The sequence below is a fragment of the Chionomys nivalis genome, chromosome 14, assembly GCF_950005125.1.
Source record: "Chionomys nivalis chromosome 14, mChiNiv1.1, whole genome shotgun sequence".
Lineage (NCBI taxonomy): Eukaryota > Metazoa > Chordata > Mammalia > Rodentia > Cricetidae > Chionomys > Chionomys nivalis.
Genome location: NC_080099.1, coordinates 69388768 through 69416296, shown reverse-complemented (window position 1 = coordinate 69416296; position 27529 = coordinate 69388768). Strand labels below are relative to the sequence as shown.

At 41.3% G+C, this 27529-nt stretch overlaps 1 protein-coding gene across 1 annotated transcript in view; it reads left to right on the top strand.

Moving 5' to 3' along the window:
- Window positions 1-8228, top strand: part of Rbbp8 (RB binding protein 8, endonuclease) — a 77302-nt gene extending 69074 nt beyond the window's left edge. Inside the window, exons 17-19 of the mRNA XM_057788694.1 lie at window positions 4618-4714; window positions 6586-6727; window positions 7960-8228. Coding sequence (XP_057644677.1) covers window positions 4618-4714; window positions 6586-6727; window positions 7960-8057 — 337 coding nt within the window. The 3' untranslated portion in view covers window positions 8058-8228. The remainder of the gene's footprint in view (window positions 1-4617; window positions 4715-6585; window positions 6728-7959) is intronic.
- The last annotated feature ends 19301 nt before the right edge of the window (window positions 8229-27529 follow it).

Below are 27529 nucleotides of genomic sequence, written 5' to 3'. Positions count from 1 at the left end.
AATAAATAAATAAATCACTACGGGTCAGGGAGTGTGGGAATATGGCCCAGTGGTACAGTCTCTGCCTGACAGGCACAAGGACCTAAGATGATAAAAGCCGGGTACCTCATGCCCATCATTTACCCCAGCACTGGCCAGTAGAGACAGGTGGGTCCAGGGGCTTTTGGCTAGCCTGTCTAACAAAAATAGCTAAGGTTCAGTTGGAGACCCTGTCTCAAAAAATGAGGGAGGCTGAGGGGGTAAGAGGGCCACTCAGATTTGATCAAAATATATTGAATGAAATTCTCAGAGAAGTAATAAAAAATGGGGGGAGCGATTGAAGGCATCCTGATGTCCGCCTTTGATTTCTACATGTGCCCTCATGGGCAACATGCATATACCCACACCTACACAACACACACAGTGCCATTTACTTTATACTTGTAAACAAAGAGACTGGAAGATAAAAATACAAATTGTACACAGAAGGAAATTTTTACCACTACCACTCATTTTCAACAGTAGAAATAGTTTCTTTTATTGTAACAAATACCTTATTTTTAGTCTATTTCATTTTGAACTTTGGAAACTGTTGAACTATGTTCTCTTTCACATGTTTAAGACTTTAGGTCACGAGCTGTGGCTGCCATGCTTCATTTTTGAGGATTTTTGAACCTTTGGAACAAAAATTTCAGCTTCTTAATTTTGAACTTTGCTACTTTCTGCCTTTTTCACAAAGATTGTAAATTCTGTGACTTTCAGTTAATGGTCTATTTGGCTTTTTTTTTTTTTAAGTAAATTTAGGAGGGCAGGAGAGAAAGCTCGGCAGTTAAGAACACTGACTGCTCTTCAAGAGGACCCGGGTTCAATTCCCAGCACCTACATGGCAGCTCACAACTGTCAGTAACTCCAGCTCCAGGGGATCTGATATACATGTGGGCAAAACATCAATGCACATAAAATAAAAATAAATTATTAAGTAAATTTAGGACTTAATACTTATTGTAAAAAACTATGCTTTTTTTATGTAATTCTCAAACACTTCGAAAGTTATTCTTTTTAATTACACTTATTTATGTATTGCTAGGGCAGGGCATGAACATGCCACAGCTGATGTATGGGAATGAGAGGACATCTTGGAGGAGGAGGGGTTCCCCTCCTGCCATACAGGTCACAGAGATCAGACTCAGGTCAGGTTTGGTAGCAAGTGCCCTCACCTGTTAGGCCTTCTCTTCAGCCCAAAATAAAGTCACTCTTCAACTTTCATTTCTGTTGAGTACTTTAGTAATCTAAAAGCCAAAATTTTTAATTAATTGTTTTTTAAGGGCAGGATTTCATGGTATGATTTAAGTGTATAATACTGGCTGGCCTGATGTAGCATTCGTGCTACTACATGTACTACGGTCCTGTAGTGCCTGTACTACGTGTACTATGGTACTACGGTCCTGTAGTGCCTGTACTACGTGTACTATGGTCCTGTAGTGCCTGTACTAAATGTACTATGGTACTATGCCTGTAGTGCCTGTACTACATGTACTACGGTCCTGTAGTGCCTGTACTACGTGTACTATGGTACTACGGTCCTGTAGTGCCTGTACTACGTGTACTATGGTACTACGCCTGTAGCCTACCACCTGCACTACTGGACAGGACTGGACGCTAGCTGGGAAAAGGGCTGGAGATTTTAAACATACACACACACACACAGAGAGACAGAGACATGGGGACACGGGTCATCCTTGAAACAAGAATACCCCCTTTATTGTGTTCAGGGACAGCTTATATAGATTCCTGAGGGTCTCTGCTCAGAGCAGCTGCAAACACAGGAAAACAAGTTGTTTTGCTCAGAGCAGCTACAAGCATAACAAGTTGTCTACAGGAAATTCAGGGCCCGGGGGTTCACAGCCCCAACACCTGAAACTCACTTTGGTAGACTAGACTATTCTTACACTCACAGAGATCTGTCCGCCTTTGTCTCTAGTGTTGGGATCAAAGGCCCAACCACCACACCCGGCCTAAAATGAGTTTTTATTGATTCCTATGAGTCCAAAAGCACTAACTTGACATTTTGTCATTAAATGTTTAATTATTTTCCTTTATGTGCCACTTCCCCAAAGAAATGGAACCCTAGAATTCCCAAAAAAAAATGTAAGAAGGCAGTAACCATAGGTTCATAAATTTAAGCATCTGATGTGTTTGCACCCATTGTATTTGACATGTTTGTAGTAACAGTCCCTCTTATCACACACTGCATTTACGACCTCCAGTCCTAAAAGACGGTGCTGACTCCTGTATGCACAAGATTGTATCCTGTGCCTGTGAACGCTTTCACCCCATTAAAAAGAAGCATTTTCCTCACATATCCAAATTGTCAGCATCACTGTCTTTGTGCTTGAGAGGCATTATCAAATAAACAGTAGCGCTGTGGCCAGTCTGATACCGGAAACGACTGTGGTGGGTGGTATACACAGATCAGATACACTGTATTAAGGGGCCGTTCACCCGAGGGCAAGATGGAGCATGGTGGTGCAGGATTCCATTGTACTTCATACAGAGAACTTCACACATGGAGGCGAAGGCAAATGAGGAACTACTACAGACAGACTGTCCCATTTTCACCTGTTAGAAGCCTCCTGGGTCAAACAGTTGCCTAGACCCCCTTTTATAGCTTCCATGATAGAAGCTGTAAAATGTCTGGTGGAAGATGTTCTTAGCTGGGGCAGTTTAGAGCACTTGACCACTCTTCCACAAGGTCAGTTTGGTTCCCAGCAGCCATGTCAGGTGGCTCACAATTGCCTGCAGCTTCAGCTCCAGGAGACCCAGCCCTATGGGAAGCGTGAATGCTTGCACACGTGTCATGTGTATTTGGGTACACGTAAGCAAGTGATGTTAATATAGCGTTTTTCTGCTTTATTAGTTTTCCTTTAGTTGTATATCCTGAAAATTGTAATAATGACTGTCTTTTTTTAGCTGTCATGTGACTGTCGTGGCTTGTGCTCTAGCAGTAAACCCTTGTTTCATTCACTGCGAGGCTAGTGCACCTTCATTCATGCAGTGAATGAAGAGATTTGTTCTGTGTCTTCGAGACAGTCCTAGATTAATACGATATTACAGGGTGTGGTCTCAGTGTTTCCTGAAGTAAGAGTAGCTTTATTTCTGAAGCTGTTGGGTAGCTAAGGAAACAGGAAGTGGATAAAGGTGGAGGGATGGTAAAGGTATCGGGGTCTTGTGCTTCTCCTGCTGAGAAGTCTAGAAGACCCTGGTGTACTTGTCTCATTGCTCTGATAAATACCTAGCAAAAGCAACATGAGGAAGGAAGAGTTTCTTTTGGCTCACAGTTGTAAGATCTCTTGCGTCACGGTTGGGAGGTCACAGCAGCAGGACTTGAGGCAGCTTGTCTTCCTGTATCCCCAGTTGGGAAGCAGAGAGCCATGAATGCTGGTGCTCAGCTCTCTTCCTCCAGTCCATGGAATGGTATCCCCCACAGCTAAGATGGGTCTTTATCTCAGCTAATCAGCACTCCTGGGCATGCCCAGAGGCAACCTAATGTAGATAGTCCTTCATAGGTGTGCCTAGAGACTGTCTCCTAAGTGACTCTAGATTCTGTCAAGTTGGCAGTATTATACATCAGGTCTGGTCAGGGACACAAAGCTTACAGCCTTTTAAGTGATGCTCTCCTTGAATCTGCCTTGGCCAGTCATCTAGTGAGTACCTGCTACATGTATTATGCTCAGAGGGCAGGATATGGCAAAAATAGATTCTACATATGCCTAGATTTCATAAATTCTTTGACAAAAATATTGTGTAGCAAAATTTTATCTACCCTTCTTGCTCTCCCTCTTTTAATTCATGGATTACTACAGAGTTGAGGGTTTAAAGTTAGAGTACAGAAGGGACCTCTTACTCAGTGTAGTTGGAAACAGAATAGCTAAAATTTGTTTTGAAGAAAAATTCTTTCCAGTTAAAGGGACATGAGATTCCAATCAAGAAGAGTAGGTGTGTCCCCAAGAAATCATTTTAAAAATCACCTTTTATGTTTCAGAGTATTTAAATTCACTGAGAGTGTTTCTATTAGAAACAACATATATATATATATATAATTTTATATATATATGCATGTAATTTGATATTTATAATTATATATATAATTTGATAACTCTTTCAGTAGTTGGCTTCATAAAGATATAAATTTGTATGTCTTTATGCAAGTCATTAAACTCAGAAGGGAACCATTAAGAGGAGAGTCTTAAGGGGTAGGGGAAAGAGAGGGTGGACCACCTGTGGCAGGATAGCAGAAGGGGGCACTTGACAGAGAACGGGCCAGTGAGCATAGAGAAAAGAAGGGATGGACGAGAGCAGTAGAGGACGGGAACAAGTAAGAAATCATGCATGAAATGACACAGTGAAACATACTTTGTGTGCTGACTTAAGATTAGTCTAAAATACTTACCAATAGTAGGCCTTTAATAAATACTTGAAAAGAATCTTTTGTTTTCATAATACACAGAACATTTAAAATAGAATGAGTGTTTGGGGGTTTTTCTCTTCTGAGTTCTTCTTTTTTTTTTTTAATTCAGATTTTAAACCAGAAATCTTCTAGTAACAAATAGGTTAACTTTAAATTCCTTTTCCCTCCAGAGAAAGTAACATACAGAATTTCCCTCATATTGAGGTAGTTCGGAAAAAAGAAGAGAGAAGGAAATTGCTTGGGCACACATGTAAAGAGTGTGAAATTGTAAGTACTGATGTAAACACTTCTTTTGAATTTGATTTTATAGGTCATAAGTGCAAGCTGGATCTCATGGGGCACTTCCTCAACTGAGACTTGTTCCTCTCTGATTACTCCAGCTTGTTTCTGGTTGACACACAAACCAACAGTATAACTGACCATACTATGTCAGTTTGACACACAAACACATGACTGCTAAGCCACAACCATAGCCAAGATGGCACATTAAACATAATAACATAATAAAATATAAATAACTTTAAAAGTCCCAGTCTTTTCGAAGAGAGACACAATGTGCTGTGCCCTCACACATCAGCAATTAATCATGAAAATGCTCCACAGATTTGCCTACAGGTGTCTGATGGAGACATTTCCACAGTTGAGGTTCCTCTTCCCAGGAGAACGCTTATCAACTACCTGTGTCAAGTTGATAAAATTAAGCAGCACATCAGTACAAATAAAACCATTTGCTAGTTTTCATAGCACAGTGTTGATCTGTTTTCCTCCTCAGTATTCAGTTCCTTTGCTGCTAATTATCAGAAATTTTATATATTCCTGCTAGCTGTTTACTGAGAGTTTTTTAAATAGGAAGAATAAATAAAGGTACAACTCCCATGTACTTAAATGTAAGTTGTAGCTTACTATTTGGAAGTCTATCCCAATGTCTATTCCAAATGTATGGTAAAAGAGTATGGTAGTAACCACAAATCTCACCTTGTAAAAACAAATGTGTTTTCTACATTTGATTCCTATACTTTAGGACTCAGTCTCTTATATGTCTGGTTTGATTTTGTTTTCTAATTTTGGTTTCGAGGAGAAGATTCTAGTTACTATACTTCTTGCATATATGAATAACTTATCTTTCGTTAAGTCCCACAGATTCTACCTTCATAAAATTCCCCTTTACTTACTCTCTCTACTACCAACACCTGGAACATACCGAGGCACTGTCTTACCCTGGACTGTTAAGTACTCTGCCTTTCTTAATACACTTCACCTTTTCGAACATAAGCAAAAAGACAGTCCTCATACTGCTCACCTCTGTAGTCTTCCTTTATGTTCTTACCTCTTATTAAACACGATGGTCTTTTGTAGTTGGAGGCCATTCATTTGTTCCCCGCTGCCCAGACTTGAAATAATCACACAGAAACTATATTATTTGCAATACTATTTGGCCAGTCTACTTAACTGTATTGCTAGCTAGCTGTCATGTCTTGCATTAACCCATTTCTATTAATCTGTGTATTGCCACATGGTTGTGGCTTACTGGGTAAAATTCTATCCTGCCTGTCTCTGGCAGGACTACATGGCTTCTCACCCATTCCACCTACTTTCTATATCTCTCTCTATAGATAGATAGATAGATAGATAGATAGATAGATAGATAGATAGATAGATAGATACATACATACATACATACATACATACATACATACATACATACATATTTCCAGCCTGGCTATATTCTGTTAAGCCATTGGGCCAAAAGCAGCTTCTTTATTAACCAATAAAAACAACACATAGGACTTCCCATACTAGTCTTTTGTGATTTTTTTCCTAATGATCTTTTAGAATAGAAGTTAAATCATGCCAGTACCTTTCAGCATCTTCTCAGCTTACTGCAGGTCCAGGGGTAGCTCAGTGTCAGTGTGCCAGGGTTGGCGACTGTTAGCACAAACATTTACTGATAAAGGAAGGCTGTGTTGATTGACGCTGTGATACAAGCTCCTTTCCTCGTTTGTGAATCAAGCACTATCTTAATATCATTATTACAATATCAGTATTATTTCCTTAGAATGTTTAAAACAAATAGCTTTTTAGTTTCTAGTTTGTGATCAGTAAACATAGCACTGTTTATTATTCCCTGTTGTTGTTAGTACTATGCAGATATGCCAGCGGAAGAAAGAGAAAAGAAGTTGGCTTCCTGCTCCCGACACCGATTTCGCTACATTCCACCCAGCACACCAGAGAATTTCTGGGAAGTTGGTTTTCCTTCTACTCAGACATGTCTGGAAAGGGGTAGGGTTATAGATTTTAGTATTTTAGATTTTTTTTAAGTCTGAATATTAACCCTTTTCTCTCTAACTCTGTCTTGTGCTGCACATTAGGTGCTGATCCTGCAACATGCAAGTGAATTTCTGAGTTGGAAAGATTTTCCACTGCTGTGTTAATTTATTTGGGATTAGACATTGCTTATAATGTCCTTAATGGGACTGTGTATTATGAGCTTTGTCATTCAGATTCATCCTGTCGAGATGAATTTTAAGTAAATAAATCTTACAAAGGTTAGAATGTTGGCATGCCCCCAGTTCCTTCAAATTTGACAGTTATATTTAATATGCATCATCAAAGCTAGATTTTAAATTTTTAAATAGTAATTTTTGTTCCTTACTGTCACTGATAGCACGGTGCTAAGAAAATTTGGGTATACTGAGTTTTCATGAAAAAGGATGTAATTTCAGAGAAACTTTGTATATTTAACTGTAAGAAAGAAATACACAAGGTCATTGACATTGTTTCTCCTGGTCATTGCATAGAATCAGATAAGGTGGCTACATTGGTTGTTTGCCCTGTTAGCCTGGCCCAGAGCACCGTCCTCCATTGAAAATTACATGATTGGCAATTCCTGGGGAGAATCTGAATGGTATGGAGAACATAGAGGTGTCTCACTGAATGGAATAACTACCACAAAAAACTTTGAGGAGAATCACCTGGAATTTGTAATAATAGCAGAGTTTGGGTTTAGCATTGTGGCCCCATATACAAACCTATAGGGGCAATTTAGAGAAACTCCCGAGAACGCAGATAGCTGGGCAGAACGAGGGCGTGGTTCTCATACTCTTCTGGTTTTGTCAACTTTAGTAAGTGATGTGTTTTCCGCAGGTCTCCACCTTCACCTGGAAAGTCAGTGTAGTAGAAGTACTTTAAGGAACATGAGAACTCTGAGGTGGTAAACAGGAAGCATTTTATAAACGTTTGGATGAATGAGTAGACTTGATAAAATCATTCACCACCATCACAAAGCTAAAACTCAGAAGTACTCAGGCATTAATGATGTATAGTGAATATATATTGAAGAATGCTATTATTTTCGTTGTTTGGATTAGTTTTGTGTTTTAAGATAGGGTCCCATGAAGCCCAGACTGGCTTTGAACTCAGTGCTGGGATTACAAACAGCCACCATGCTCATCTGTGCTAAAAGAAATGCATGTTAATAATGCACTGTTCTAAATTCATCATTTGTTTTTCAGGTTACATCAAGGAAGATCTTGATCTTTGCCCTCGTCCCAAAAGACGGCAGCCTTACAACGCAGTGTTTTCTCCAAAGGGCAAGGAACAGAGGACCTAGATGTTTGAGTCAAAGCAGAGCAGATGACCTTTGGTTTTTTGGTTTTTTGGTTTTTTTTTTAGTTATTTATAGTTAAAGTTGTAATAAACATTGATCTTTGATTTTTTGATCTTCTATAAATTGATTTATAAATGAGTCTTCTATTAAAAATGTTTAAGCAACATTTACCTACTATACAAATAGCTATTTAAAAATGTGGGTGTGTTTATTTGTTGCTGTTTTTTGTTGTTGTTGTTTTTTGTCTTTTGTGCCTTTAAACAATAAGGCATTTCATTTTTCAGTCTAACTTTTGTTTTAGGGTTTCTATTACTGTGAAGAGACAGCATGGTCATGGCAACTCTTATAAAGGAAAACATTTCACTGGAGCTGCTTAGTTCAGAGGTCTAGTCCATTATCATGGTGGGATGCGTGGTGTGTAAGCCGACATGATGCTGGAGAAGATGAGAATTCTGTATCCTGATCAGCAGGCAGCAGGAAAAGAATGCCACACTAGACTTGGCTTGAGCATTTGAGACCTCAAAGGCTGCCCCCCAGTGACACACTTTTTCCAACAAGGTCACATGTCCTAATGGTGCAACACCCTAATGGTGGCCATTTTCTTTCAAACCACCATAACTTTATTTGGTAATTATAGCTATTGAAATATGATTGTTGTAGCCTATAATTTTCTCCTTACAGGTCTTCTTATGCCGTTTCCTCTGGTGTGTACATGTAGAAGTACTGATGTGGGATTCCCCTCTGTATGCTGTGCATACCTTGATTGATAAACTGCTGTGAGCCTAGAGCAGAGCAGGGCAGAACAGAGCTAGGTGGGGAAAACGGAACTGAATGCTGGGAGAAAAAAAGTGGAGTCAGGGAGAAGCCGTGGAGCTGCCAGAGACAGACATGCTGAAACTTTGCTGGTAAGCCACAGCCACATGGCCATACACAGATTAATGGAGATGGGTTAATTTAACATATAAGAGCCAGAAATACGCTTACACTATTGGCCTGTTGTAATACGAAGCGGCAGGCCGCCCGGCTCCCGCACGGCTAGCTTTACCCGAAATAATTACACAGAAACTGTATTCTTTTAAACACTGCCTGGCCCATTAGTTATAACCTCTTATTGGCTAGCTCTTACATATCAATTAACCCATTTTTAATAATGTGTGTAGCCCCACAAGGTGTGGCTTACCAGGAAAGATCTTAACCTCCGTCTGTCTGGAGTGGGAGAATCATGGCGACTGACTGACTCGGCTTCTTCCTCCCAGCATTCTGTTCTGTCTACTCCGCCTACCTAATTTTCTGTCCTATTAAAGGGCCAAGGCAGTTTCTTTATTTAACCAATGAAATCAACACAAAACAGAAGACTCCCACATCATTGGCCAAACAGTATTGCAAATAATATGGTTTATGAGTGGTTATTTTGGGGCTGAGCAGCCAGGAACAAACAAGCAGCCTCATACAACAGTTCAGTCTTACACAGGGTGACAAGATAAAATTTAAATAACTTAATTACTAATTAGACGACTGTCACACTCTCACTACACAGGCAACCTTCCTATGCTTAGGCTGCTTTATAAAAGGCAAACTCAACTGGAGGTGGACACCACACTCATGCGCAGAGATCTGACTCCTAGGTTGTGGATATGAGCTCTGCTTCTGGAAGGAAGCAGCCATGGGCCCTCACGTACATGTGACTATTTCTGTAAAACATTTTTGATTTATTTGCGGTTCTTTGGGACAGGGTCTCCCTGTGTAGTCCTGGCTGTTCTGGAACTCACTGTGTTGTAGATCAGGCTGGCCTGCCTCCTCCTGCTTCTAGCTCCCTTCTGGGATTAAAGGTGTGGATAACCACACCCAGCTCTGTAAACCATCTTAAAGGGGATAAAACAGCCTGTTCTTTTTTCTTTTCTCATAGAACATAAAAATGATTCTAGATACTGCATAGCTTTCTTACAGCCACAAAGATAAATGTAACACAGAGTTTGGAAGAGCAGAAAGTCAGGAGATCTGGGTCACTGGGGTGTGGTGGGGGGTTTACAGAACTATAAGCAGTCTCTGACTGGTGACTTTTTTTTCTAAGGTGAAGGGAAAACCAGTCATTTGTTTATTAAATGGTTGTCTGGGGGAGCTACTTGTCACAGATTAACATCACTATTAAGTGAACAGGTTATTCAAGAATTAAAAGAGAAAATCCTATGTGCAACCAAAAAGATGGTTAGCAAAAAAACAAAACCCACCAGACACAAGCTAACTAATGAAGAAAGAAAGTGATGAACAGAAGCTACCATAGTGACGTAAAAGCTTGAGAGCCAAACAGTGTATCAGTGATAGAGTAGATCTGGACCCTGGATCCTCATGAAGGCGAGTCAGTCCAGCACAATCAGACAATGATTTGAATACACAGGCAAAGATGCATACAACAAACTCAGCTTGAGCCGGGCGGTGGTGGCGCACGCCTTTAATCCCAGCACTCGGAAGGCAGAGGCAGGCGGATCTCTGTGAGTTCGAGACCAGCCCGGTCTACAAGAGCTAGTTCCAGGACAGGCTCCAAAACCACAGAGAAACCCTGTCTCGAAAAACCAAAAACCAAAAAAAAAAACAAAACAAACAAAAAAAAAACCAAACAGCTTGAAAACTACTAGAAAAAAATTGGTGAAATGAATTGGAATATTACGATTAGGTTGGAGAATATGCTTAACTTCGTCTATTGATATTTGTGGTAATATTGAAATTTACTAGAGAGTGTCCCCTCACTTCAACAGAAGAGAAGATGTTGGACAGTGAGAAGGACTACTGAAAGAACTTTCATTCCTTTCAAAAACACTGAATGTCAAAACTGATGTGACCTATGTAGAAGGTTAATGGACAAACTGAGAACCCATGGAGATTACCACAAGAGTACTTTGTCATAGGAGACCGCTTGTTTCTTCCCGGCTGCTCAGCCCCTAAATAACCACTCAGAAACTATATTGTTTGCAATACTGTTTGACCAATAGTTTAAGCATATTTCTGGCTAACTCTTATATCCTAAACTATCCCATCTCCATTAATCTGTGTCTGACTGTGGCTTACCGGTAGAGTTTAGTGTATCTATCTCTGGCAGCAGGCCTAGCTCTGTTCTGTCCTGCTTTGCTATAGGCTCAAAGAAGTTTCTTTATTAACCATTTAAGGTGAGGGGAAAACCAGTCATTTGTTTATTAGACTGTGGTCTGGGGGATCTACTTGTCAGAGATTAACATTACTGTTAAGTGAATACCATACAGAGGGGATCCCACATCACTTCCTCTCTTCTCTTTAAATGAAAAGGAAGGTTTTAACTTTAACATAGTAAAATTACATATAATGGGACAGGTATCAAGCAAGAATTATAGCTACATATTTATATATATTTTATTGTAAGGAAACTATTTTTATTCTTCAACTCCACCAAAGACTTCAGAAGGATATAATATTACCTAAGTAAACAGGAAGTGCAGTGTAAGCTACTTCCAAAACTCTAGAATTGACAGAAACATCTCATTGCCTGGACAGTCACCCAAAGTTCTGTATTGTTGGAATAGCCCATCTTCAGTCCATAGTATCCAGCAAATTTTTCCCCGAAGCAGGAAATTTCAAAGACAGTTCTGCCTATATTGACAGTTTGTCAGTCACTTTTTTCTATGTCCTGCAGAATGTCCAGCAGACTCTTTCATGAAGCAGTAACCCCAAAGGACCATCTCACCTTCTTTAGGCAGCTTCAGCAGTCATCTCTCCATGGATTCTGCACGCTGCACGTCCAGTTCATACAGCATAGCATCAAGCAGTCTGGACAAAAGTAGTTTCTTGCCTAAATGGCTGACAAACTCCATAAGGAGCCTCTTCAATGTCCATCATCTCTTAAAGTAATTGGTGCTGCCAGGAGCAGATGTGTCTCATTGTCATGAGAAGTCTTAAGCTTGTAAAACATTTTAAATGACATTCTGAAGGTCTTTGAAATACCTATCTAACTGAAATATATCTAGAAATCCTAACATGACTACAAACTTGACTATTATAGATAATTATCTATTAACCTATATTTCTTAATTACACATTACTTTTTAAATGAGCTGTACAAACACAATACATTAAAGTAGAAATAGATATACACAGTATAACAAAATTGACCTTAAATTTGTATCAATAGACCAAGCAAAGTATTTGTATCTATAGCATATTCCCCTTTAAATGTAAACAAATATTTATAAACAGTATTTGGGAATTTGGGTGTATTTCTCTCCAACTGCTTCCTGCTTTTTGTTGGGCAAAGTAATTTTTTGGGGTGTTCATGGTGACCTTTTGGGAGGTCTTGTTCTATCAAACCACATTAGTCTGGAGGAAATCCATAGGTTCTCATCTTCTAAACAAAAGAAGAAGCTCTTTCCATAGCAAATCCTTAGACCCACATTCTGAAGTCAAGATACCTTTAAAAGAAAATCTATGCTGGTTTAGGTTAGCAGGCTATACAATGAAATGTTTTTCTCTACTTAGCTTCTTCACAGTCAAATAATTTAAAGAAAACACAATATACATAATCCATTGTTTTTTTACTGCTGAGTAGTACTCTAATATGTATATATTCCATACTTTCTTCATCCATTCTTCCATTGAAGGGCATCTAGGTTGTTTCCAGGTTCTGGCTATTACAAACAATGCTGCTATGTACTGGCTTTGTGGGAGCCTAGGCAGTTTGGATGCTCACCTTACTAGACATGGATGGAGGAGGGTGGTCCTTGGACTTCCCACAGGGCAGGGAACCCTGATTGCTCTTAGGGCTGACGAGGGAGGGGGACTTGATTGGGGGAGGGAGAGGGAAATGGGAGGTGGTGGCGGGGTGGGGGAGGCAGAAATCGTTAATAAATTTAAAAAAAAAAAGAAAAAATAACATACCTAAATAAAAAGATTTGGATTGCCACTCTATCAGAAGACAATAGAAAACTCAAAAGTTGAATTCTAATCTGACAGCTCCCTCTCCTTAATGAGCACTAATTAAATTGCAGGGGAGGGAGAAGAGGGCTCTTAACAATAAAATTGTATTATTTTCCATTTCAAAAAATAATAATATACATAATCCAGATTCTTTATGTATTCCATCTTACATGGCTTACTTTTCTTACTCTATTACTTTTTTACAAGTTTAATATTTATTACCTTTACTCCTTTAATTTATGACTGTACTCTTAGATTACATTTGATGTCTCTTTTTTCTTTTTTTTCACTCTCCCAAGCCTGTGTACATTTTTTAAACACACTGTGTCTCATTTAGAGGTTTTTTATGTCTGAATCTGTCCTTATTATGTATCTGTAATCCTTTTCTGACCAGGATAGCTTCTTAAAATGCTAAGTGCTTCTTAAAAACCTAAGCGATAGCATTGCTGGGACAAATACGGCCCTGCATACTTGCTCCACCCAGCCCAACATGGCAGAAGTCTGTTCACTGCCTCTGAGACTGCTGGGTGGGAGCCACGCTTGTCAACTCAACTCTGGTATCAGCCCATACTGCCACTGCCACCAAGTAACTTGCAGCATGCTGCTCACAAACCCCATTTAAGTGCTCAGCCTCTGGAAAGAGCCAGAATTATTGCTGGCAGCACAAACCAGGAAGCTGCCGTTTTGAAACAGCACTTTTTTTTTCCTACCACCAAATCAGGAAGGCCTCTCTTAAGGGAGCTGCCTCATTGCTGCCATCTGAAAAAAATAATGTGGCTAAACTTTGTTTTTCTGTGTCTAGAATTCCTTTCCAAGCCCCCCTCAGATTTTATGTGGATTTACTGGCACATGTTGGAGCACCAATTTGTAGTAGGAGCCCACTTATTTGTTCCTGGCTGCTCAGCTCTGAAATAGCCACTCAGAAACTATATTATTTGCAATACTGTTTGGCCAATAGCTTAAGCATATTTCTGGCTAACTCTTATATCCTAAACTAACCCATCTCCATTAATCTGTGTATTGCCACATGGCTGTGGCTTACCAGCAAAGTTTCAGCATGTCTCTGGCAGCTCCATGGCTTCTCCCTGACTCCATCTTTCTTCTCCCAGATTTCAGGTTCGTTTTCCCCACCTAGCTCTGCTATAGGCTCAAAGCAGTTTCTTTATTCATTAACCAATACAAGCAACACATAGAAGGACTTCTACACCATTTCCCCTTTTCTGTTTAAATAGTGGTGGCACTATCTCTTCTTATCTTCTATTAGCCAGCCTAATCTTGAAGTAATAGTGAAAGAAAAGCATTTAAATGCAAGTGGAAGTTTATGACACAGCACACTCTCAGACTTTGAAAAGATAATGTATAGGGGTTGGAGAAGTGGTTAAGAGCACTTGTTGCTCTTACAGAAGACCCATGTTTGGTTTCCAGCACTCATATATGGCATCCAGAGCTGCAGTTCCAGGGGATTTGACACCTTCTGCTGGCCTCCTTGATCACCAGGCAAGCATGTGGTGCACACACACACAAACACAGTCAAACACTCATACACATAAAATAAAAGATATTGTGTGGAGGACTGGAGGGAGTGCTCAGCAGTTAAGAACACTGGGTTCAGCTCCCAGCACCCACATGGCGGTCTACAACCACCCCTAATTAGTTCCAGGGGACCTGAATCCTGGCCTCCTGGGGCACCAAGCACTCATGTGGTTCACAGACATACATGCAGGCAAACACCTCTACACTTCTTTTTAAGATAATGGTTAGAATTGGGCTTTATATTTGTAAATGATTCATGTTTAATATACAAATATATCACTCAAGTGGCTATTTATAGTTCTGTGTAATTTTAGTTGCATAGAAGTTTTTAAAATTGGACTGATTCAGATGCTGGATATATGCAGAACTATCTACCATCACTTAACATCTGAGTAACTCCTGCCTTTGATAAACATTCTAATTAAACATTTTCTATAGCAGCTATTTGAATGAGTTAGTTGGGAGTACCGCAGGATATGTAGAAGATAATGATATGGGGACAACAGCCAGTGTGTGAAACAAAACTGTTTCTTAAAACCACTTAAACAGTGAGAGTGCTTTCAAAGTCCATCTGGTCAGGCTGCTGCTGAGGCCTATTATCTTAGTAACTCAGTCTATACTATAGTCAGCACACGGGGCATCTTAGAGTCTAAAGTCTAAAAGATTGCAAGGATTTCTATGAAGATTGCCCTTTATAGAAAATTGTTATAAAAATAATATTACATAAACCAAAGGGCACCACTTCATTTATTTAACAAGAGTTTGTCAAGGGCTTTATCCTTACCCAGGGAGCAGAGGCAGGTGGATCTGAGTTCCAGGTCAGTCTGGTCTACAGAGTAAGCCCTAGGACAATCAGGGCTACACGGAGAAACCCTGATTTGAGGGATCGAGGTAGAGACAGAGACTCAATTTGGAGCAACGGTCTGAGCTCTTAAGGTCCAAATGAGGAGCAGAAGGAAGGAAAACATGAGCAAGGAAATCAGGACCACGAGGGATGCACCCACCTACTGTGACAGTGGAACTGATTTATTGGGAGCCCACCAAGGCCAGCTGGTCTGGGACTGAATAAGCATGGGTTGAAACTGGACTCTCTGAGCATGGCGGACAATGAAGGCTGATGAGAAGCCAAGGACAATGGCACTAGGTTTCGATCCTAATACATGAACTGGCTTTGTGGGAGCTTAGCTTGTTTAGACGCTCACCTTCCTGGACGTAGATAGAAGACCTTCGTCTTCCCGCAGGGCAGGGAATTTGGACTGCTCTTCAGTATCGAGAAGGAGGGGGAATGGTGTGGGGGGAGGAGAAGAGGAGTGGGAATAGGGAGAGGGGAGTGGGGGGAGGGGGCAATATTTGGGATGAGGGGAGGGAAATGGGAAACGGGGAGCAGGTGGAAATTTTAATTAAAAAAGAATAAAAAAAAAAGAAAGAAAACAAAAGAATACAACCTTACCATTACCACCACCAAAAAGGAATTTTTAAGAAACCTGTCTGAATATCCTATCCATTTATCCCTGGCACCTTTTAAGTATGAATTTAATGTGGAAAATATCACTTCCAAAATAACATGAATTGAATCTTATATTCTACCGTTCAGCTGTATCTTTCAACATACCTACCAATTTAAAAGACGTCTCAGCATTGTTAACGCTGACCCCTTACAATGGCTCCTGAGTAAACAGGAAGTTTAACAGAACTCATGGAATGCTTGTCTACTGTCCTGCCAACAGAGGGCAGAGGAGAGCTGTTTGTAGAGAATAGCATTGGCAATTAGATGGATAACAATAGAAAACATCCAGGGAAAATAGAATGCTGGGGTGTCTTTGATACAGTAATGGAAAGTCATTGGATCAAAAGAGGTTCAGTATAGCTACTATTGTAATAAAGCAAATGACAAAAACACAAGAATTTATGGTCCTGAGAATGTCATCAAACATAGGCTTGGTGTTTAGAGAAGAGCCAACAGTGACAGTTTGACAGGCTGTTTTTGAAGGATTAGTTAGTTCATTCTGTCTTTCCTGAGGACTGGGGATAGTATGGGATATGGAAATACCAAGGGATCTTGAGGGCTTTCGACAGGATTCGGGAAATATGGGAGGTGAACTCAGGGTCAATGAGAGACCCAAATCAGGGAATGGTCGCCCAGAGGAGGGGGTCAGAGACTGAACCCTTTTGTTGGTTGGAAGAAATGTCTCCCCCCATCCTAAGAAGGTATCCACCAAGAAGAGGAGGTACCTAACACATTTGACTATGGGAATGTGGGTAAAGTCAAGTTGCCTGTCAGTTCTGGGGAGAGAGTCTCTGGCCTAGTGGGTCTGGAAAGGGGGGCTGCCATAACTGGAGTTGGGATCTGACATTTAAACAGAATTTACAAGAGGCAGTAATAGCCCTTAAGAAACGTTAATCCTCAGGTGGGCTGCAGGTGGGCCTTGACTAAGTGAGACAAGGCTTGAAGATTAGGATGAAGGAGCTGGTGTGGATAAGAAAGAGCTTGTTGAATGCTAGGGGATGCGAGTGAAGGTGAGGGCTGTAGTGTAAGGATGCCCTGCAGTGGCTGAGATGGGTCTAGCCTCTGAAGGCTGCAACTCTAGCCACCTCTTCGGTTATTTCCCTTGGAGATGATGGTGGACAACTCTGACAACCATGACGAGTTGGGAGGCTTTTTAGCATGGCCATAATTTGATCTGTGGACCCTTCTTTTGTTGTAAGTAGTCCATGCTCTCTCTTTCCAGGTGGCAGTGTGAGACAGGAGGATATGAAATGCATATTTGAAGTGTGTGTAGACAGTTAGGAATTGTCCCTGTATCAGTTGGAATGCATGGGTGAGAACTATGCTACCTGTTAATTAGTGGTGTGGGCAGGGAGGGCCTGTGTGCCCCAACCACCTCAGTATCCGACACTATAACATAGCCGGCCTTTTGGGCCCCCTCATGGGAAAAGGGTATAGACGGCCTGGGCAGTGTGCCCTCCTGTGTGTGTGAGGATGGAGCTGGAGTTCCTCTAGGGCTTTGAAGCAAGAATGAGTTGGCGAGCGCTCTGTGTTTGGTCGAGGAAGAAGATTTGAGACATTGAGGGGTGGGCAACATTGGAAAGTAAGTATGGTATCTTCTACTACTGCAGCCGGAGAGAAAGAACCGGGAAGGAGGTAGAGTTTGTTGGCCTTTATATGTTAAGTGGTGGGATAGGTTGCGGGAGGTGGCTCAAAAGTCAGTGTTTTGGATTCTTGAATGGAAGAGCCTGGTAGCTGCTAAAACATATATGGAGAGTGCCCATCCCTGGGCAGTAAGGTCTAATTTCTCTGGCAGGTATACTCCTGGTGCAAAGGAAGGCCCCAGTTGGTGACCTAGACCCCAAGACCTCTTTTTCTGTTACATAGAGGGAAAAGGGAAGGTTAGGTCTAGGAGGTGTGGTGCTGGAACCAGGAGGAAGGCCTGTTGCAGCTTCTGAAAGGGTTTAGTCATGGGAATGAGAAGGGTTCATGTGAGGGGCCAAGGGCTGCCTCATACAGGGGGCCAACAAGGAGGGAACCCAGGAACATAAAAAGCCAGCTAGGAAAAGGTCATTTATATACTGTGTAAGTTTAGATTTCGGGAGAGACAGAGTAGATCAGAGAGGCCAGGGACTGGCCAGATACCTGTGGGTATCCCAGAACCCTGGGCCAGGACAGTCCAGGTGAGGGGAGCAGGGAGGTGGGTGTCAGCGTCAGTCCAGGTGAAGCAAAGATGTTTAGTGACTGGATGTTGGGGAGGACAAAGAAGAAGCATCCTTGAGGTTCGGGACTGAGAGTGGGAGGATCCTGAGGGACAGTGGAAAGGAGTGTGTAAGGGTTATCCACAACGGGCAGAATAGACAGACAACTGCAGCCTGGTGAGCTGGAGATCTTGAGCCAGGTCCCTGTCCTAGTTAGGGTTTCTATTGCTGTGAAGAGACACCATGACCTTGGCAACTCTTACAAAGGAAAACACTTAATCAGGGTGACTTACAGTTTCAGAGGCTTAGTCCATTATCTTCATGGTGTGACACGGTGGGGTGCAGGCAGACAAGGTGCTGGAGAAGGACTTGAGATTCTGTATCTTGACCCAAAGTGAACAAGAAGTGGTTCGTCTCGCTGGGCATGGCTTGAGCATACGACTCCTCAAAGCCACCTCCACAGTGACACCTGCTCTAGCACCTCCAGTTAGTGCCACTCCCTCTGGGGCCATTTTCATTCAAACCCCCACAGTCCCACTGGGCTTTTTAACGGCAAGTGCAGGGTGTTAAAGAGAAGATGTGGGGCAAAGCAGTTTTTATTTCCATAGGAGGTCAAGATGATAAACTTTAGTCCCCAGAGCGAAAGCAAAAGGGGGGGGAGGGAAGAAGGTGCTTGCTTTTCATAACAGGATACAGCGCATGTGCATAGCACGAGTGACGACCCCTAGCCACCGTTAGGACAGACAGACATGTCCTACTGCCACTCAGTCTCTGAGGGCAGCCCGTGAAAATGCTAAACGCTAACACATATAACATACAGAAATTAAACTAAGCAAATATACAAATAGTACTGAACTAGCAATGAAATTGAAACAGTAATCCAAAGCTCATGTCTGGATGGATTCACCATCTTACCAGACCATTAAAGAAGAACTAAGAACAATGTTCCCCATACTACTTCATAAAACAGAAAGGGGAGGAAGCTACCAAACTGTTTTAACAGAGCCAGTCACCCTGATATGAAAGTCAGGTAAGGAGAAAGACAAAACAACAGCAAATCTCCTGGAATTTTTTCAAAATTTTTCCAATAAAATACTTGAAAATTGAATTCACTTGAAAATTTAATTTTCAATTTTACATCAAAAAGATGGTAAAATTGCTAAGTTTCCAACCTGAGACAAAGAGCTGAGGTGTCTACTTAACATATAAAAACAAGCAGGCAGTGGTGGCATGTCCTTAATCTGGAGGCAGAAGCAGGAAGGTCTTTGTGAGTTCAAGGCCAGCCTGGTCTACAAAGCCAGTTCCAGCACCACTAGAAAGCAAAATTCAACTAACCTGGATTCATAGGGGCTCACAGAGACTGACCTGACAACCAGGGAGCCTTCATGGAATTGACGTAGGCCCTCTGCACATGTGACAATTGTGTAGCTTAGTCCTCTTATGGGACCCCTAACAGTGGAGCAAGGGCTGTCTCTGACCCTTTTCCTGGCCTGTGAGACCCTACTCCCCATATTGGGTCACCTTGCCCAGCCTTAGTTCATGGGGAGGTGCTTAGTCTTACTGCAACTTAATAGGCCAGGTTTTGTTGATACTCATGGGAGAACTGTCCTTTCCTAAACAGAAAGAGAGGAGGAGTGGATTGGGGGCAGGGAACAGAGGGGCATGAGAGGAGGTACTGGAAGGAAAGCAGGGAGGGGAACCTTCAGTAGGGATGTGGAAATACATACATACATACATACATACATACATACATACATACAGTTCAAGTTCCAGGACAACCAGAGTTCTTAACACAGAGAAACCCTGTCTCAGGGGGGGAAAAAATAAAACATCAAAGCCAACCTGGCCTCCAGGTTCTCCCAGCATTCCTCAGTCCCTCACTGTTACAGGGTACGGCTGGCATACCCCATCCTCTCTTCAATCTAGGGACTGGGCTGACCTTGCCTAGAGGCTCTCTCCTATACAATGCAGACATTTTGGTTACCTGTCCTTTTTCTACCTTTGGCCTCCTGGCTGCTGCACCTGGTTCCTAGCTCTCCCACCTCCCTTCCTGCCCCCCTCCCACATGACCCAGCTCAGTCAGTCTGCTTAGCTGGGAACTCCTCTTCGGCCCCACTCCTCCATCTCCAGATCCTGCCCTCAGAAAGCTTGCCAAGTGGAGGCTTCTTCCCTGGATTTGCTCAAAGACCATGCCCCGCCACCAGATCAGCAGAGAGTGCTTTGTTCAGATTAAAAGCTTATCTTATTAATGTGACTTGATTTGGCCTATTGCATCAGTAGGCTGAAGATGGATGCCCCAATGTTGCAGGGGAACTTTGGGTGACTGTCCAGGCTGCCAGCTCTTTCTGTCATTACTCACAATTTTTAGAAGTCGCTTGCTTGCACTTCCTGCTTACTCAATTAGTATTATTTCCTTCTCAGGTCTCTGAGGGAGTTGAAGACTAGATAGTTATAGTCTTTCTTGTTTATGAGACTCAGAAAAGAAATTAACTAAAGAAATATAAAGTTTATAAGGTTGAGAGATATCAAATGATAATTTTGGATGGTAATGCAAGTTGTGGTACAAAGTAAATTAGGTACAAGACTTTAGACTCGCCAAGATGGGATAGATATGAAGTATTTTCTCTGAATCTGTCAAATACAAATGGACTAGATATTGTTGATGTATTTATTGCTTGTATATATTGTATATAGTTATTGTACTTATGTGTATAGTTTTTCTTAATTATAGTCTTCTTTTTTATTTTAGACAAAAAGGGGAAATGTAGTGGCATATCATTTGTATTTTAATAAATAAAGCTTGCCTGAAGATCAGAAAGTAAAACAGCCCCACTGGTCAGCCTTACAGCCAGGCAGTGGTAACACACACCTTTAATACCAGTAGCCATACTAGTTGCCATAGAAACCAGGCACTGCATGCCTTTAATCCCAGTGGTACACGCCTTTAATCCTAGCCCTAGAGAGGATGATAAAATGGGAGGAGACAGCTCTCAGACAGAATCTCATTCTGCGATTCCTGCAGGCAGACATGGTACTGGTTACATCTTGATCCAAAAGCAACAGGAAATATACTGAGACACTGGGCATGGCTTGAACACACATGAGACCTTAAAACCCACCACCACAGTGCACACTTCCTTCAACAAGGCCATACCTACTCCAACAAAGCCACACCTCCTAATAGTGCCACTTCCTATGAGCTTATGGGGGTAATTACAATCAAACCACCACAACATATAGTAATAAGAATTTACTAGTTTAGTTTAGTCAGGAAAGCTTTCGCATGAATTGCCATGTAGGCAGAGACTGCTCTTTTGTTTCTGGCTGCCCAGACCTGAATAATCACACAGAAACTATATTAATTACAAAACTTCTTGGTTAATAGCTTAGGCATATCTCTTGCATCTTAAATTACCCCCCCCCTTTTTTTATTAATCTATGTATCACCATTAGGCTGTGACCTATTGGTAAGGGTTCCTGTGCCTGTCTCCTTAGGCAGCTACATGACATCTCTTTGACTCGGCCTACTCTTTCTATATCTCTGTTCAGATTTCTTGCCTGACTTTATTCTCCCCTTAAATAGGCCAAAGCAGCTTCTTTATTAATCAATGGTAATAAAACATATTCACAGCATACAGAGGGGAATTCCATATCATTGCCACAAAATCTGAGTCAACTGGGCAACACAGCTTAACTTCACGACATCCAAATTATAAAATTTTACATAATATATTTATTATATAGCTTAAACTGAAAGTAACTCCTAGAGAAGGTGTTAGCAGGCCTGCGATGTGCTTGAATGCATTAGGATATAATATATCTTGTTGAATGAATAATGAGTCTGAGACTCAGCAGAAGTGTTTGTCTAGACCAATGCTTTTTTATGTTACTTTGGTCAAGGCTGCCTTTTGTACCTTTAGGCAATCTTGTGGGTAAAAAAGATGAGATGATATAACCTTTGAGGTCCCACCCAGCTTCACCAACTTCCCACATCTACGTAATAGCGTAAGAGTGGAAGAAGACTGGGGAGTAATTAAGAGCATAATCTCCAGAGAAAACAAGACTAGCGTTCCAGTTCCACCCCCAAGAGTAGGCTGTGACCTGAGCACTTACAGTCGCTGAACTTCTCATGCTTACAAGCAGCAAGGCCATTATACGAATTGAATGTGATAGTAGAGACTCTCACTACAGTGCTTGGAACGTACTGACTTCAGTAATGAGATTGCTGGGAAATTATTGTCACTGTCACAGAGATGTGAATGGTGAATCAGAAAGAGAAGTAGGAATGGCGTCTGCACCTTGAAGGCCAGATAAAGTTGATGGAGGCTGGGAAGATGGTTCATACATGGCTAAGCAGGTCACAGGAGCAAAGGCCTGAAGACCCCAGGACGGGTACCACAGGTTGTGGTGGGGGCAAGAGAATCCAGGAGGACAGTCAGTCACATACCCTCAGAACACACACACAGAGCTAAGTGGAGTCCTCTGTCACACCAGACCCTCTGCAAGCCCCTGGTCCCTTCTGCTCGCTGAATGTTCACTCTAGAGGAAGGATAGGAAGCATTTGCATTCCTAGACTATAGTAATTTTAAATGCTGTCATCTTTGAAGAGTAGATTTTATTCCATACTAACTGATTGCTTCTTATTTTCTCATGATAAAAATCAGCCAAGAGTAGAGGCAGGCACTAAAATCTGGGGTCAATATGAAAACTGAAAGACCAAATTAACACTTTTGGAAAAATACTTACACACAAACAAATGTGTTCCCTGTCTCTTGGCACTCGGTAGTTTGTGCCACTCAGGACCCCATCCACATAAGAGCCACGTTCAGATGAGGTCCCTAGACCTGGCAATTCCAAAACCATGGGCCAAAATAATGTGTCTATAAACAAAACGAAAAAGCAATCAGAAAAACACCTACAGAGGGGAATGTTCCAAATGTACACAGCCCTGTTTCATAATTTAGGGCTTGAAAGGAAAGCCAGTGATGCAGTGGAGGGCAGACAGCTCCGCTTGTGGACTGGTGTGCATTTCAGGTACAAGGTGTCCACTGGCAGCACTAGCTGTTCCCCCAGAGGTCCTTTCTGTGAACCCCTTTCCAGACACGGTAAAGGGAAGCTGGGTCAAATGACACAGTTGCTGAATTATCTAAAGATGCGCCTTGTCGCACGCCTCCTTCCATCTTTGCGCAGCCCGTGGGAAAACTTTTATCAGAAACACAGCATAGAGGAGGGTATGGGGACATGTCCCAGCTGGAACATTAGAACATACCCTACATGTCCAAACATCACAAGGAGGACTAAAGTGGAGAGGTCAGAAATGTGGTTATCTATGTATCAGCTGCATAAAATGAGACCAATGTCATGATTCTAATTGCCCTTTGACAAGAAATATTTTCCATTCATGAGAGACTTAAAAATTTTAAACTCCACAACTTTCATCTCACAAGGAGATAAATTACTGACACATACATTTTTTCTCTCTTTCCTCCAATCATTTAATCACTCAGTTCCTCAGACATAGGCTTGGCTGAGAAGGCTTTTTGATGTAATTTCAGGGGCCCCAGAATCGTTCCATTTGCCTCTCAGCCTCACCTGATATGTCCCCACTATAGATTGTTTTCTTTTTAGTTCATTCTACCTGTAGGAGTATCTTACTGAGACATGAGCACTCCTACATAACACAAGTATTTTTACATATGTATGCACACATGTATATGCGTGTGTGTGCATGTGCATGAGTGCATGTAGGTCAGATGACAGTTAGAGAGAATTTGGTTCTCTCCAACCATGTATGTTCTGGGGATCGAATTGGAGTAGCCGGGTTTGGTAATGAGCCCCTTAACCTGCATTTCACAGTTGCCCATACCTTGGTAGCGATCCGTTTCTCAGGAGAACATGTAGAACAGAGCCTCGGGAAAGGGTTTTCTTGAGGATGTAATGTTGAAGAAAAGAGGAAAATGTCTAATGTCTGAGTCACAAACTACTTCCTATGCCACTGAAAGTGCAATCATTGCCCAGACAGGCACCCAGCACAGCCTGAGGGAACCTAGTTTGTTCTTTAGGGTTCTGCTTTTGTATTGTGGATGAACACAGCTGTTACGGTGATAGGGCTGTTCTGAGAGCTGAGCAGCTTCTCTGCATGACAGGGATTTCTACCATGTGGCCCAAGGCAGCAGGAAGCACTGGGCATTGGTGGGAAGAAGGCACCGATAGAAGCCCCCCAAGAATGTGCCATGTCTTCCTGGCAGGTCCTGGCTCTGCCGTTTCCTCCAGGTAGAGACTGTGCTCATCCAGAGAGCGTTGAACAGCTGTATCTGGATGCCCAACAAGCCTGATGCTGTAAAACAGAAGCTGAGTGGAACTGCCTGTGCTGGGGATGATGTAGATCCCTCTGGCTCCATGGAAGCCCTCACACCTTTTCAGACAATCCTTGTGGGCAATGTATAATAACCAACACAGCACTGCCCTCCCATTCTGATGAGAGAACCTGGAAATCATCAACAACCAATGCTTTAATCAATCATGCCTACCTTAGAATGCCTCCAATGGAGCCTTAAAAACAGAGCTCTGAGGATTTGAGAGCTGGTAAACACATCCAGGTACCCCAAATCTACAGAGACAGGTGCTCCAGACACTCTGGACCTTATTCATATGCCACTGCAATGGTCATTTATTGTGTCCTTTAATGTCCCTCATAATAAACTGGCAAAAATAAGTAAAATGTTTCCCTGTGTTTTATGAAGTTTTAGAGAAAATTATCAAATCTAAGAAATTTGGAAATATCTGATTATTTTAGTCAAGTAGTTGTTTTGGGTGTGGCTGGATTTTTCTTTGGGCTGCCAACTCACAAAAAACAGCATAGAGACATATTGTTAATTATGAAACCTTAGCCAATAGCTTAGGCTTATTTCTAACTAGCTCTTATCATTTAAATTGACCCATTTATTTTGATCTACATGTTCTCCTTCCTTTACATCCACCTGGCAACCCCACCTTTTGTCCTCCCAGAGTTCTCCTCTATGTCCAGAAGTCCCACCTAACCTCTTTCTGACTAGCTGTTGGCCATTCAGCTCTTTATTAAATCAATCACAGTGACATATCGTCACACAGTGTAAAGGAATATTCCACAACATTCACCCTTTTTTGTCTAAATAAAAACGAAAGGTTTTTGCTCTAACATAGTAAAACTGTAAATAATAAGAACAATTATCAGGCAAGAGTCACATCCACAGCATCCAGTCCATTTGTATTTTGAGTATTCAGTGAAAATATTAACTGTCTTGTCTTGATGAATTTAAAGTTTCATACTTAAACCATCTTCTATCATAACTTGTATTACCATCTTAAAACTATCTTTTTAGACTTCAAAACATTTCTTAACAATTTAAACTTTTATGTCTCTAAGCCTTATACATTTTTTACCTTCTTTGTGAGTTTCTTTTTTGAATTTGGTAACAAAGAAAACTGTAACTACAACTATCTCATCTTCAACTCCATCAGAAATCCAAGAAGAATATTGCACTACCTAAATAAACAGGAGGTGCAGAGAAACCAACTTCCAAAAACTATAAAAATGACAGAAAGAGCTGGCTGCCTAGACAGTAACCCAAGTTTCCTCTGTAATGTTGGGGCATCCATTTTCAGCCTACAGGGTTGGAATATCTCTCTGTGAAGTGGGAATTTTTGAAGGACTATCCTGTTCTATCATGTTATATGTGGTGAACTATTAACCTTCATTTCTTTATTATCCTAAAGAGTTTGTAATAATAATTTACAAGGACTAGACATTTTTATTTCAATGTTAAATGAGCTACATAGGCATTATATCTTAGAGTAGAAACATATGTACAGTATGTTCTAACAAAAATAATCTTAAATTTGTATCAGTATACAAAAATCCATACCAAATGAAAATATTTGAGACTAGTGTTCTTCAAAAGTAGACTCAACAACCTGCCTCCACTCTTTTATCCCATCATTTCTGTATTATATCCCCCCTTTCCCTGCAAAAGATCCCTGAATCTAATCTCCTTTGTTTAGCTTTCTTCCTGACTATGACCAGTAACAATTTTTAACCAACTCTCCTAAATGACAAACATCCATAACCCACAAAATGACCCATCTCTTGGGAATGTGGGCACTATGTTCTCTGGACTACTTCCTGCTGTCTAGGAGGTGATGAAATCTTTGGGGAACCCTGGGGAAACTGAGATAATGGTCAAGTCCTGGGGAAACAGGCCATAACATTTGTTGTCCAGTCTCTGTGCAATAGGAAAGCACAAGGCTTATCTGTACTCCTGACTAGAATAGTTTCTGAGGCTGGACCATCTCAGTCAGCAGCCTTGAAGCTGTTCTGGATACAGAACTCTGAGGAAACTGCAACAGAGGCTTGTGAGAGGCTGGATCCCCTGGGTCTCCTGTTTTTATTGGTGCCTAGTCCCTTTGCTCTGAAATCACACAAACTTTTAAAGGTAACATATATATATATATCTACAGAACACAAGTATGGACTACATGTTATACACAAGCCAGTCAAAAATGATTTTTTCTGTTTTATATTTAAGCAGGTTAAATAGACGTCACCTGACTTGCAATTTTTTTAGGGTTATTTCTTTATGTCTATGGTCAGGATTTTCGGGGGTCTCCTCCAGTCAAACCTGATCCATTTTAACCTTGAATGAACCCACAACCTTTTGTTTTCTGTGGAACAAAAACATAATCTCTTCACCAAAGCAATACATTTTCTGACTTCCATTTTAAAGTTGAGGCATTCCTAAAGTATCTAGGCTAGTTTAATTTGGCAGCCCCTTCTACAACCCAGTGTCTCTCAGCAGCTGCCATTTTCTGTTTATTAACATTAAAACATTTCAGATTAACAAAGCACCACATAAGATTCACACTCCCTGTGTAACAGTATTTTTCATCCTTAACATGCCTTATTTTTATATTATTTTACTCTCTTTTTAAAGACTTTGTTATTTTAAAACTCTTTTATGACGCCTATACCCATTTTCTTTTCTTTCCTCAGCATCTAAGCACATTTTTAAGCATACTGTGCCTTTTTAGAGGATTTCTGGATCTGGATCTGGATCTGACTTTACTAAGTGCCTGCAGCATTTTCTGACTGGCAAGACAAATATTACATTGCTTTGTCAGCTAGCACACAGTTCACCTTAGCACATGGCACCAGCGGCTGGCTCCAGGGCCACAAGCAGAAGCTGGCAGCTGCGTCTCTGTATGCCACCGAGCCTATCTGAGAGACTGTGGTGACCAGGAAGCCACATTTGACTCCATGTTCTGAACATTTTTTTTTAGCT